The sequence below is a fragment of the Melanostigma gelatinosum genome (assembly GCF_949748355.1).
Source record: "Melanostigma gelatinosum genome assembly, chromosome: 19".
NCBI classification, from domain to species: Eukaryota; Metazoa; Chordata; class Actinopteri; order Perciformes; family Zoarcidae; genus Melanostigma; species Melanostigma gelatinosum.
In genome coordinates this window covers 8,832,312-8,845,923 of record NC_136652.1, presented here as the reverse complement: position 1 = coordinate 8,845,923, position 13,612 = coordinate 8,832,312, and the positions used below count along the sequence as shown (strand labels likewise).

Below are 13,612 nucleotides of genomic sequence, written 5' to 3'. Positions count from 1 at the left end.
AAATAGATCAAATCTTAAGCGTTTCTGTTCAACAGCAGTGAGATAAAGCCGGACTCACTGAGCTTTTTAAAGTTTGTGTCTGCATGCCTACACTTTGGTACAGTTCACCCTGGTGGTCGTGTAGAAATGATGTCCTTGTTAATAGTTTGTTTTAGTAGAGCTTCACATTATTAATCTCCTGGCTCTCAGAGTGTGTTCGTTCACTTGCCAGTGTTGCTACATTAACAAGCTCAGCGGCCCCTTCAGGATCACCCTGAAAACATCTGACAGCACTGAGTCCAAGAATACAACACAAGGGTGGAGTTCAGGCGCCTCCATCCAACATCCAGTCTGTGCTACACATCTATTGCAGGATGGAGCAGCAGAGCAGTGAGCTTGTCTTTTTTTGGGGACAGAAGGTCTCAGCAGAGACCACAAAAAGCTGTGATGGGACAATATGTACAATATGTAGGTATGTTAAATGTAAGGGGAGATAAGGAGCGTGTTGCGAAATCCCTCACGGTGATGAATGACCCAAGACATTATCAAGGTTTCCGTTGAGGATAGAACAGATGGACAAAACTGTGATCAAAATGAGGCTAAAATGTTCAATGTATGTCTCTAATCTGAGACAACTGGGCTGTGTTTGAGAGTGATTTGTTCTGAGCGATTTAGTCCACAAAGTGCCTTGGCTTTACAGATACTGTTACTCAGAGACGATATATAAGAAGATATATATTTATATAGTATTTACCCTTAGAGACATTATCGTAAAATATTGTATCTTGGATTAGAACTTCTCCTGGTTGCCTTCAAATAAAACCCAAATACTAAACCTGTAGAAGAAGGAGCCTCTCAGTCTGTGCAATGGATGGACATAGTAAGATATATATATATATATATATATATATATATTTGTGTTGGAAAACTGAGATTGCCTTGAGGAATAAAGGAAGGACTTTCCAGAAAATATGTGAAATGAATTACCTTCACTGCAAACTATTCTAGCGGTTTTGCCCAGTTTTTTGGTAACATACATTAAAATTGTTAGAAATAAAAAGCAACAAAAAAAAAATAACAATAACAATGTGAGTTGAATGTGAGTTGTGCAGGCCAGCCTCGACTGAGCTAAGTAACTCTTCACGAGTAAAGAAAATGTGCCACTCAAAATATTCATTAATGGTCATCAGACGACACAGAGGGCTGTAAACGTTTCCAGGCCGCAGCTCCGCTCAAAGCGAGTCATAACATATGACTAACCCAGCATCCATCCACATCTGTACATGTCACCACTGCTGTGGGAAAACCCTGTGACATTGTAATCTGGATTTCAACAACACTTATGTGTGAAGTTGTGTCATCTTATGGCAAAACTTGGAGAAACAACTGTGAATTAGCGTGAGAGAAAAGACCTATCCAGTAATTATGTAACTCTGAGTAGTCTCATGTGATACATTTGTTCTCAAATATAAGTCACCATAACAATAAACTTAAAGCCCCCTGGGAACTGGGCTACATAAGTAACAGCCAAAGTAGAGGTTTGGAAGTTTAAAGCAGCTATAATAGATATGTTTTATTATACTAGTGTGTTGTTATAGTTTCAATGTGAAAGGGGTCGCTTATAGTAACGAACACAGAGAATCATCACCTGAATTGTAGCTCCCCTCAGTTTTACTGAGCTTCATTGCAAGTTCCATTCACATCTGTTTATCTGTCTTTTACTGTTTTGATTAACTCTAGCTAACGCACTGTAGTCCAAAAGATTTTCTTATTATTGTTGGCAATGCGAGAGTTTTATCCTCACCACTGGAGCAAAAGATCAAAAAGGAACTAACAAAGGACCCATTTCTTGTTGGTGTCTTTACATAACAGCTTGTGGGCCTATTCATAAACGTCAGCAAATATCTCCAAATACAAATAGACGGAACGCACGCACACACACACACACACACACGCACACACACACGCACACACACACACACACAGACACACACACACCAAATTTAAAGATAGTTGTGAAACTGTACTGTGTGTATCCTTGAGGTCTAACAAATGTGTTCAATGCATTTGCAATTTCTTTTCAAGTACTTTGAATGCAAGTTTACAGCCATGTTTATCTGCCCCCGGTTGGATCCACCTGTGTCTAATTACCCACGCAGGCCTCCCCAGTGTATTTAATCCCTGTGTTCCTCTTTCTCTGTGCCGGTCCGCCACAGTCCTCTGTGCCAAGCGTTCCAGCGATTTCCTTGCGTTCATGTTCCTGTTTTTTGTGATCTCTGCCTGTTTTTCTTAACCTCGTTTTTTTTGCCTCATCCTTGCCTGAATTGTTTGCCTGATATTCTGACGGATCCCCTGACTCCCGAAACCTGTTTTGAGAAGTAAAGACTATTTGACCCACAACACAAATCCCCAAAATACTGGCATTGACCTTTGAAAATCCAAATGTTAAGTCACTGATAAGACACTAATTGAGGATAACCCCATACAATATGATACAATACGATATTTAAGTTGTAATCAAAATCGCCTGATACATTTTCTCTTAGTGGGCGCATGTTACTGTGAAAGATACCATGTCGTACACTCATTTACCACCTGGAGAGGTAAATGACTCCAGGAAACATTTTAAAACAGCTTCTCATGTGTCTTTATCATCAATACAACATGTATGGCAAGAACATCCCCGCGTGAGTCACAGAGGAATTAAAGGCAGATGAACTGAACAAGAAGAAAAGGGAGAAGAGGACGGAGAAAAGGAGGCACGGTAAGGGAACACAACAGAGGAGTATAAACATTGAAATGTAAAACATTTCTTGGCTAAGGTACCTGCAAGCTAACAACAAACAAATGGGCTGCGGAGCTAAAACTAATGACAGAGCTGAGTGGTTGAGTTTTCAATCTGGCCGTAGTCGAGTCTAAATTTATCCCACAATTGTTTCCAGGCCCAGGAGAAACGGCATCCCACCCACATGTGAAGCAGACGCGAGTTCGGGGGTCTTGTTCGGTTTGAGTTGCCATCAATCAGCTCGGGCCGCGTCCCCTGCCAGCATTACGTCACAGCATACCTATTCTGATTTTAACAAACCGGGGAAGTCATTTTGTGCCCTGGCAGCTAGAGTCGTACCGCGTCGGGACTAATCACGTCTGGAGAGATTTGAGGGAGAACATTCAGAGTTGCTCAATACCCCGGGGTGGTAATCCCACGGTGCAAAATCATGTTAGCATGCTACGGTCACTTGCATCCAATCACGATGCAAACACCCATTGGCTCAGACCCACGAGTGTAAACAATCCTTTTGGAGCGCAAAGGGATTCTAGAGGGATTCATAACAGTAAGAGTTTTAAATTCTCAAGTTGTCATGTATTCCTACTCGTGTAAAGTTGCAAACAAATCTGTGTAGATGTCTTGTTTTGTATATTTCACTAACTTAAATGAAAGATTCTGTGTCCTTAACGCTGGTATTTTGCACACATGCATGTTATCCATGAAGTCTCTTTTTGTCATGATCAGGCTTCTTTTCTCAAAGCAATTTAGCCCAGTTCAAACTTCGACATTTTGCCACCTGCACATCACATAATTAGAGCTTACTGGACAGGAGTGCTAAAGCTAACCACAAATGCACATTGGGGGAACATTCGGGCCAATGACAGGGGCACTTGGACTTCTCAAGTGCCTTTCTGGTGTCTCTCTCGGGCCAAAATGAAGAATTGAATTGTCCCCTTTGGTCCCCTTTCTTGGTTCAACACGAGTTTTAAAAAGGGGCTCGTTTGCATTCAGGGCAGCAATCTGAAAATGTTTCTTTGCTGACCTTCAAATATGGTGATGTTCTTGAGGGTCAGGGAGTGCTCCCAGTCCTTCAGGCGGAGGTCCTCTGTGATTGTGTTGAGGATTTCCATCTCGTTCCTCAGCTGAGCCTCCGTGTGGACGTGGGTCACCCATAAACTGCTGGTGTCCTCTGTAATGTTGCTGATCTGGATCTGAGCAGCAGGAGTACAGGCAGAGGGATCGGTAACAGCTGCAGTAGTTCCACACTTTGCTGCAGTCAGATTTCCTAGTTAGATACGTCGTATTATGCCAGTCGTGTATTTTATGAACGTTGACTTTGAGCTTTCAAAATGTCGTCACGTTAAATTTATAGGACATTTTTGAGAAAACTGTGATGAACCTGCAAGTCTTGTATCTTCAGGCGGTGAATACTGATGTCGTTGCTGAAGGTGTGATTGACAGCTCCCACCGTCCAATTGACCTCGTCCAGTTTCTCTCTCAGCCTGCTCACCTGTCCTGAGGCTTCCCTGACAGATACAGAAACAAATGGAACTTTATTCCTCTAATTCAATTTATTATATTTTACAGAGTCTCTGTTGTGATGGAATTACACTGCCATGATTTGGAAATGAGGATTTTTACTGTAAAATAAACGTGTACCTGAACAGGAGGTCCTGGTCCTGGAGCCAGGTGGAGGCTCGGGACACCTCCGCACTCAAGCCCGTCAGGTTCCTGCCGGTGGAGCTGCTGAGGGAGGACAACCTGTCGTCCAGCTGCACCAGGTAGCCCTCTGACTGAAGGGAGTGAGCCTGGCTGCTCCTCAGCTCCACCTCCAGGCTCTGTGGGTGAAATAACTTAAAACTATTAAACTAAAGTAAATCATCAAAAGTGTCACTTATAAAGATACGCACTTCAAAATCCCAGTGAAAAACACTGATTGTTGAGTATTAATCTAAAACTCTAGCCGTATCTCCTTTACAGTCACTGAATACTCCGTCATCATCAAACTATATTCATGTCCTGGAACACTTCCCAGGTGTAAAACCCTGCTTTGTAGAAGCTCTTGTTTTGCTTTTTGACAGTCTTCTGTCGTACCTTCATGAGGATCTCCAGCCTCTGCAGCCAGTCGCTGTGGTTCTGGAAGAGATTCTCCAGTTTCCAGATGTTCTCCAGCAGGTCGGCCTGAGTGGACGTCTCGCCCAGGGTCGGCTGGAGGAGCCGAGAGCGCTCAGACATCCGGGTCACGTTCTCCATCAGCACCTCCTGCCGCTTAGAAGACACCTGGGAACGAGAGACTGGGGAGAGAAAGAAAAGAGAGTGAGAGGTTTGTTTTTGGTGTTGATTCAATGATCCCTCAGTCCCAAAAACGAGTATCATTTCATATCAACCACTACTGTCAGCTTAGACCCAGCCAGCACTTAAATGCAGAGCAGATGTTGACTAAGTCGCTTGATCTAATTTTGATTATCTATTCTTGCTAAATGTATTGTTTTGTTAAATTATGACCTCAATATTTTGATGACTTCAAAAGTATTTTCCAGAGATGGCTCACTGTGAGGTTCTCTGTGTTTACCGACGGGATATTGTGGAAATTCAGTCTTCATTTTGATCGATGTTTAAGTTGGCCTCTTCGTGTTGATGTTCGTCCAATACTTGCAGGAGGGAGAGCAGCATTAGCCCAGAGTGTTTTATAGATATGACGTATAGATTCCTAATGATGGAAAGTAACTACGATAAGCGCATTTTACTCGAGAACTACTTAAGTACAATTTTTAGGTACTTTTACACCTGTTTATACTCCATAGGGAAATATTGTACATTTTACTCTACTAAATTTGTCTGACAACTATACTTCCTAGTTACTTTCGACAAGATATGATGAGCTTGTTAAATACAACACATTGTTGAAGATTAAATATTGTTTATTATTTCATAAAAGTGAGGATTAAAGCATACAAAATGTATCTTTTGAACCCTTTGGAGGAGGCCCAACCAGAACAAACCTTTACTTGTACTGCAGTATTTTTACATTGTAGTACTGCTACTTTTACTTAAGTAAAGGGTCTGAGTCCTAATTTATTTGTTGACCTTGCCTATCCATTAAAATGACAAAGAATTGCATTTCATTTTTTGTCTCATCATCTATTTGTTATAACGTGTAATAACATCATTTGACCTTAAATATACATTCAATTAGAGGAACTTTTTGATGACAAATTGTAAACACAAATCTGAAAGAAACAGAATTATGAAGGAAGAGGGACAACATGAGAGTTTGGGGACAACATCATCTGAATTACACACGTGTGTATTTAGCTGTTACATCACATTTGCCAACAGTCAACATATAACTGATGAAGCTTTCCTGTCTTGTTTTTGGCTGTTGCATAAAGGCCACTTCTTCTTTTCCTCTGTTCTCCACCGTGCCTAATAAGAAAAAGCTCCTCGGTTTCATGTTATGTTGAGAGCAAGTTGCATGGTAACGGCTCGATAGCCTGGGAGATATTTTGAAACCAGATCCTCAGCGTTACGCCATGACGGCATTCTATCTGCGGGATAGCGGCGACCGATGTGTGCAAAATTCCTCCAATGGAGAAAAAAGGGAATAACTCGGGAAATGAGGGGAAGCAGAGAATTCCCGTCCCACATGCTACATGCTCTTCGACACGGTTATGCCCCTAACAGTCCCATATCACATACCATATCAAAGTTTGTGTGTGGCTTTATGCGCTAGTATCAAGACCAAGAAACGTGTGCATGACCTCAGAGCGAAGAAAATTGCTGCAAAGCCACAGTGCTGCAAACAAACCATCTCAATTCCCCGCTCATTACGTGTGTTATGTTTATTCCTAATGACTAATTAAGCCCAAATCTCTCCACTACACAGAGTGCTTAATTGCTAAATGATGGTCTGTCAGCATTGGTGAAAACGCACAAATTATAGATCAACCAGAACCTGGCATGGAGTTTCTCAGCAGTACTGGTGCTTCAGAATGAAGAAAAGAAGAACATATGGTCGACCAATCTTAGTCGAAATAACGTTTTATTGTTTCACTCCTCTCAGCTACTGAATGTACATTTCTCTCAGTCACTTGATTGAGACCGTAGTGCTGTATGGTTGATCCTACCTTTTCGTTCCTTTTGTGGAAATTGAGTAAAACTGTCAAACCATCTGAGCTTGATTACGTTATATATTTGCAGGGCCTCGTTAATAACCAAGCACAATGAACCTCCTCATGCTTGCAGTCCTAAAGGCACTTGGGCACTGCGGCAGTTACCTGAAATACATCGTACAAGCAGGCACTTCACTACTCACAATTACTGCAAGTGTGTGTAATAAGGCAAATCCTTATGCCCAGTTCAGACTTCATCAGCCCAATTTTATAGCCCAACCTGCAGACATAGGGTGTCTCGAACGGATCAGGTACAACAATGGGCGTCATGACGACATTCGATTGTGTGTATCCCGTGTAGTACACTGTACCCCTCAGGTCGTCTGGGACCGGTCTACTTTCTGTTCCCAGAGTCAGAACTAAACATGGAGAAGCAGCGTTCAGTTTTTCTGCTCCACATATCTGGAACAAAGTCCCAGAATGCTGCAGGTCTGCTGAGACCCTCAGCTCCTTTAAATCAAGATTGAAGACTTTTCTGTTTGCTGCTGCCTTTAATTGAACCACATTCAATTAATATATTAATCAATTTCCTGCATTTCTGCATTTTACTACTGCGTAACATTTCTTACAATGTTTTTTTAATTGTTTTTAAATCTCCTTTTCTTTTGCCTTATGTTTTGATGCTTTTAATAGTTTTATGTGAAGCACTTTGAATTACCTTGTTGTTGAAATGTGCCAAAGAAATAAACTTGCCTTGCCTTGCCTTGCCTTGCCTTACACCTGGGACACCACAAAATGTCCCGACAGAAAGACTAGCATGTTTGTTTTTTTTGCGAATTGTTCCCTCGTGTCCACGACTTTGACCAATAGGAGCACAGAGCGCTCTTCCTGGTACAATCGCAAACATGGCGGAGCAAAAAGGGAATTATGTTGTTGATGCTGTGAGGAGGAATTTGCAACAGAGGAAATATCTCAGTTTTTATTTCGTTTAAAAAAAAAAGATTCCCAACACTAGACAGCCAGCATCATACACACTGCAATTGATGTTTAATTCTTGTTCCTAGAAGTCAGTTTCTAGCACTTCCTTCCGGATGGTAAACTTTGTCATGTCTTTCCGAGTCACACCAAGAATTTATGACTCTACAATCGTCTAATCTGACACAGTGACCGAATATTGTGTTGTTTGAGCCCGGCATGAGAAGGCCAGAACGAAGAAGGATGAAAACGAGAAGGACGAGGATGAGGAGAAGTGAAGGCGACAGCATCACTTTGGGTTTCTGAAACTCTTTCTTAATGTACAGAACATCTACCGTGGTCAGCATAAAATCTGTTTTTTTTTTAACTTTATGAAATGTTGACACTTTGGAAAATTTTCCAGAAAAGCGACAAAACATACGTGAATGAATTTCTGTTTGATAATCTTGTTAGGATGCTTTGAATGTTACAGGTGCAGCAGCGGCACAGAGCTCAGTGTTAACGTAATCCAAGAATGGTTTCCAAATTTTCTGAAATTTGTCAGGGGAACTGAACAATGTGGTTTTTCTAATTGAAGGTGCAGAATTACATTTATTAACCACAGACTGCTTGTGGGTTGTGGGCTCTCACAGTTCAGGACTACTGTGGAGTATTAGAGTGAAGACATGTAAACTTATTATCATACTTGGTTGCCAGAACGCATTTGAACAGATTTTCCTCCGCATGTCTCACTTTGCTTCCTCTGGTTACACCACCCAAAGGAATTATCAATCAGCATCAGAAATCACTCTCCACTAGTTGATGTCTGTTGAACTGCAGCTTTGTTAACATGGAGAGCTCTGCATGTACAATCAACCAGACCACAGAGGTCACTGTCAGGGAACAGAATGGAGATTTAAGGCTTTTCCATTCATTCTATTATTCCAAAAGCAGTAATAATGATACGGAGCAATTGTCATTTTCGGACAAGTGTAAGGATATTTTTACCCATTCAACAAAGTTTAAATGACCAAAGTGGACATTGATTAAATATAAATGTTTCGAGAAGCAGGTAACGGTCTTGAACTGTAAATCAAACTGCAGGTGGTTAAAATGTATAGTTTTATCCAGAATACCTCTTGAAATCACGAGTAAAAACAAACATACATGAATTTATATATAAAAAAACAGTATGAAAAGACATTGAACCCAGATTGCTGCAATTGTACTTCTCTTTCAGTCATCGACCCTCATAATGTCAGACTGCTGTTGAGTTACAGGAGAGATGAGCGGGTGTTGTATGACTTCAGGCGAAGATGGTGAGAAATTGGCTGAAAGAAGATACACATGTCTGACAAATCCATTTCAAACCTCTCAGCTCAGCTCTGGAGGATGGGAAAGTCATCTCAAGTCATTGTTTTTTCCATTGACCTAGTCTTTCCTCTTTATTTCACACACACACACACGGGTGGGTATGGATGGCAGCAATACTCAAAACAGATTAGTCCCAAATTCACAGCTTCATGGTCTTTGGATTCATCTGTGGAGTAGAACTAAATGTTCGGAGAGCGGTCCAGCACGACAGCTGGACTTCAGTGTGTGCTGAAATTAATTCAGAACAGTTTGTTCAGTCCTCACATGGTCTTCTATGCAGTGGATTCATATTAGTGGCAGTGCTTTATCTGCATTCAACATGATTCGCACTTTCAGTAATCAATCAAAACATTACCTAAAGTACAAAAGCTGGCCAAAAGGGTAATCACTTACTTGATAGATATGAATCATTTTAAATGACCAATATACTACAGTGAGTGAACTCATACTGAAGTACGTAAATGCGTATACCAAACTGTGAATGTTGGCATTGAACTTTCCTGCAAACCACGAGATATGTTGAGTGCTGCGGACTCTGAACCGAAAATACGTTTCATAAATATGTTTCATCGCCATCATATCACACTTCCAGACACGCACAATGTCCCAATGTGAAACAATAAGTTATGTTTCGGCAAAAAAATGACTTGGTTAAAGTTAGACACAAGATCATGGTGTAAATGTTGTTCTGTTTCTTGTTTATATTTTCATGTGCAGTTCATGTAACCTTCGAAAGATGGGATCTGCATGGCTGTCTATTTATTGCACAAAGACTCTTTCTGTCGGATGTTCTCTCTGTAGCTCTTTCTTTCGCACATACACAAAACATATCTTGCTATACTTGTGAGGACTTTCCCTCGACTTAGTCTTAATTTGTTAGCTTCTTTACAGTGCATTTAATATGAACCTCAACCCAAATCTGATATAAAGCCAAGTCTAACCCCCAAACAAATAACTAAGATTCCGGCACATATTGGTCACCACAATGCAGGCGAGTCCTCATAACGTACCGAGTCATGGTCCCTGCAAAGTCACACACACACAATCATGTTTTTGATGACTTTTCGGGACATTACATTGACATACAATCATTTCCTGGAGACTCACTCTAACCATAACCGCTACCAGCCGAATGTTAACCCTTACTCCAACCTGAACCTAATCTTGCCCTCACCTTAAACCAAGTCCTCATCCTAAAATGTAATACTTGTAAATGAATACTATGAGTGCATTTTGTCCCCGTAAGGAAGGCGAGCCTGCACAATCTGACTGTGTAAACAGATTATTGTCCCCACAACACGTGTAAAACATGCCCACACACACACACACACACACACACACACTGACACAGTGACCGCATATTGTGTTGTTTGAGCCCGGCACACACACACACACACACACACACACACTCAAACAGAAAAGGCTGGACAGTGTCATGGTAAGGGCAGACAGAGTAGACAGAGGGAAGTCTATCAGAGCTGCATTCCTCTGTGGGCATAACCAAGGACAACATGGTGCCTTCATTTATCAGGCAGCAGATAAAAGAGTATCCATGAAATATTTCCTCTCCCCGGAATCCGCATTTCTTTGATGTCAAACACAATACACACACGTATCACACAATACATCTATGTCCACTTTAAAGTTATCTGAAAGAAAAGCCAACAGATACAAAAATGTATTTGTTCTTCGCAATATATTTCTAGAAGTTGTTAATTGAACAATTTTGTTTTCTGTTTCTAGGTCTTTGGTTTTCTGATTGGAGGGTTTTGGTTCAATGTTTTTGGTTTCTTTATAATTGTTACATATTTATAGATTCATGTACACTGTCTTTAACAATTTTCCAGCAAGTCTGGTGCCCTAACATTACAATGCCTTTGTTACTTACTTTACAAGCTTATATCTCTGTGTTGACGGTATGTCTTTAAGTTGACATTCTCTTGTGTTCATTTCCTATCGTGTTATGCCTCATAAACACCATATGCTTAATATTCATCCTGTGTTTCTTTGATGGGATCATCAAGGTTTCTTTTAATCTCGTATGATTACTAGGTCATTCATCATCGGTGTGAATGTTGTTGGGATCTGTACATGTTCTCACTGGTTCCTTATTGGTTTCAGAAAGGAAAGGAGATGTGTATGGATTGTTTGTGTGTGTGTAAATAACTGCCCTCTTAACCCGGTCTGTCCCTTTCAATTACAAGTCTTTTGTGATCCCTGTGTCGTTTAAAAAAATGTTGTACAACTCAAATGTCCTGCAGTTCTCTGCCGCCAGGCCCTGCACCCATGGTTACTAATCTCCCTTTTCAGCTCTCACAGGCTTTTTAATAAAGCTACCTAATAGAAGCATGTGTTTACCTGCGTGTGTGTTGCCAAGTACAGGAAGCAGCATCATTTGGCTTTAAAGGGAGCTGGCCATTACGAACAGAAGTGTCAAGTCAGGGTTTTTTGTACAGACTGATATAGACTGTAATAAAGTTGGCTAGAGACGCCTACATCAGCAATGATTGCAAATTTATCCCAAACTACAAGAAGAATCCCTCCACAGAAAACTGGAGGGGTACAGTTCAAATAGCTGCTGGGTTTGGATGACTTAAATCGAAGCATCTATTCATGTCTGTGAGGGTCCAGCACTGCACATGTGTGGAACATGCAATATTATGACTGTAAAAACCTTTTTTTTTTAACAGAACAAAAAAAACTAGCTGTGTAAATTGAACGATTACTTTTATTTGCATAACTTTGTTTTATGAAGTTTCAGTATACAGAGCCCATTTTCTTTGTGGCTGAAAACATTCAGCTAAAAACGACCATTAAAAACAGACAAAATTGTCTCTACTCATGTTTGCACCCTCCTCAAACAGACTGTCAATGCATACTCTGCACATACAGCATGGCCAAGTATGTAAATGTTGTTTCTTTGTTTCAGAGTCCATTGTACCGTTAGCGAAGAAGAAATCTCTTGAATGACAAAACACGTCGGACTTGATTGTTGCATTGTAGAATCGGACACAAATCAGACTTTTCGAGGACCTCCTGAAAAATGTCAGTGCTTGTTAGAGACCACACTAACTTTGACTGTTCAGTTAGAGCTTCTTGTCGTGTTTGACAACACAGAAGAGATGAAATGTTTGAAAAATTGCTATTCTTCTTATTTTGTATTTTGTGATCTTGAAATGTTTTCAGTCCAAACCTTGACCTCACCACAACCGTGGCTCACAAAATGAATGAAGGAACGTACACACGATTACTTTGATTATATGTGTCCGTTTATCCATCATCTAGAATGCTCAACTACAAATTAACCCCTACGCTGTACAATTTGTGGTTAAACCCCTGAAAACACCGCAATGGAGAAGCATAAATGAGCAAAACCCATTACTTGCACCAAGGTCTTTCATCAGTGGACCTCCATGAAAGAGTCAGACTTGGCTAATAGATTTGTGAGACACCTTCAGAGCCTCCTCTTCCTCTGATATTGACCTCCAGGCAGACATTTATCTCAAAGGATAAGCAAGTTCAATAGAGTTTTTGACTTGACTTTAACCAGAACATCTTGTGGGAATAAAGCTCCTGCAAACATGCCGTGATCTTCCAGTTATCCAATCCAAACACAGAAACATTCAAAGAGCCAGAGCAAACATTCTTGTGAGTTGGGTCTGGTTTATGGAGTGCCTGGAATGACCCTTCCGAACAAAGCAGGAAGTTAGGGCCTTAGGGGCTGGGAACTTGTGCTTGGTTGTATCTGAAATACAATTTGGACATGTCACATGCTATTGCTAGCGTGGACATGAGTTGGGCGCAGCAAGGCTACACCCCTACTTTTAGCTTTGCTACATAAACGACTTCCTGTATTGGCAGTGATCGCTGGCACAGAACAGGTATTGTGGATTGCATATTCGTCCATGAATGTTATACCTGGCCTTGAACAACTTTACTTGTCGCTGTATGTAAAATAAAACATTCGCAGACTATGTAATGTAACTCTAAAACACAAATCCAATTTAGTGCAGGTTTCTTAACTAACCAGCCAGAGCTGAATGTGATCTGACCTGGAAGGAGGAGGAGAAAAATAGCAACCTGGAGAAATATTAAAACAGCTGGTCAAAAATATCCAATTTAGCATATGTGTCTGCTACCAATGCTCTATCTATGCAAGTTCTGTTTGTAATGGACATACAACATCTCTTTTTTTGGCAACCATTTTTAATATCCCTCTAAAAATGATAATAAATAAGAAAGTCAGACATGGACACATCTGTCCGTGTTTTCATGCGTTTGCGTGTAAGTGTGAGTGACACACAGCGATACCAGTCACCTTCAACCAGACAGAATCCGACCAACATCCCACTTCACTTTGAGGGGATGCCAGCGGCAAGGAGGGAAGGAAATAAAGAAGAAAGAGTCTTTTTGTGAACTGCAGACC

At 40.9% G+C, this 13,612-nt stretch overlaps 1 protein-coding gene across 2 annotated transcripts in view; it reads right to left on the bottom strand.

Annotated features, from left to right (window-relative positions):
* Window positions 1–13,612, bottom strand: part of scara5 (scavenger receptor class A, member 5 (putative)) — a 64,655-nt gene that overhangs the window by 25,451 nt on the left and 25,592 nt on the right. For both annotated transcript variants that reach the window (XM_079291098.1, XM_079291099.1), the window contains 4 exons: window positions 4,841–5,040; window positions 4,406–4,584; window positions 4,146–4,272; window positions 3,789–3,957 (listed from right to left, as the gene is read on the bottom strand). In XM_079291098.1, the coding sequence (XP_079147224.1) occupies window positions 3,789–3,957; window positions 4,146–4,272; window positions 4,406–4,584; window positions 4,841–5,040 (675 nt within the window). The remainder of the gene's footprint in view (window positions 1–3,788; window positions 3,958–4,145; window positions 4,273–4,405; window positions 4,585–4,840; window positions 5,041–13,612) is intronic.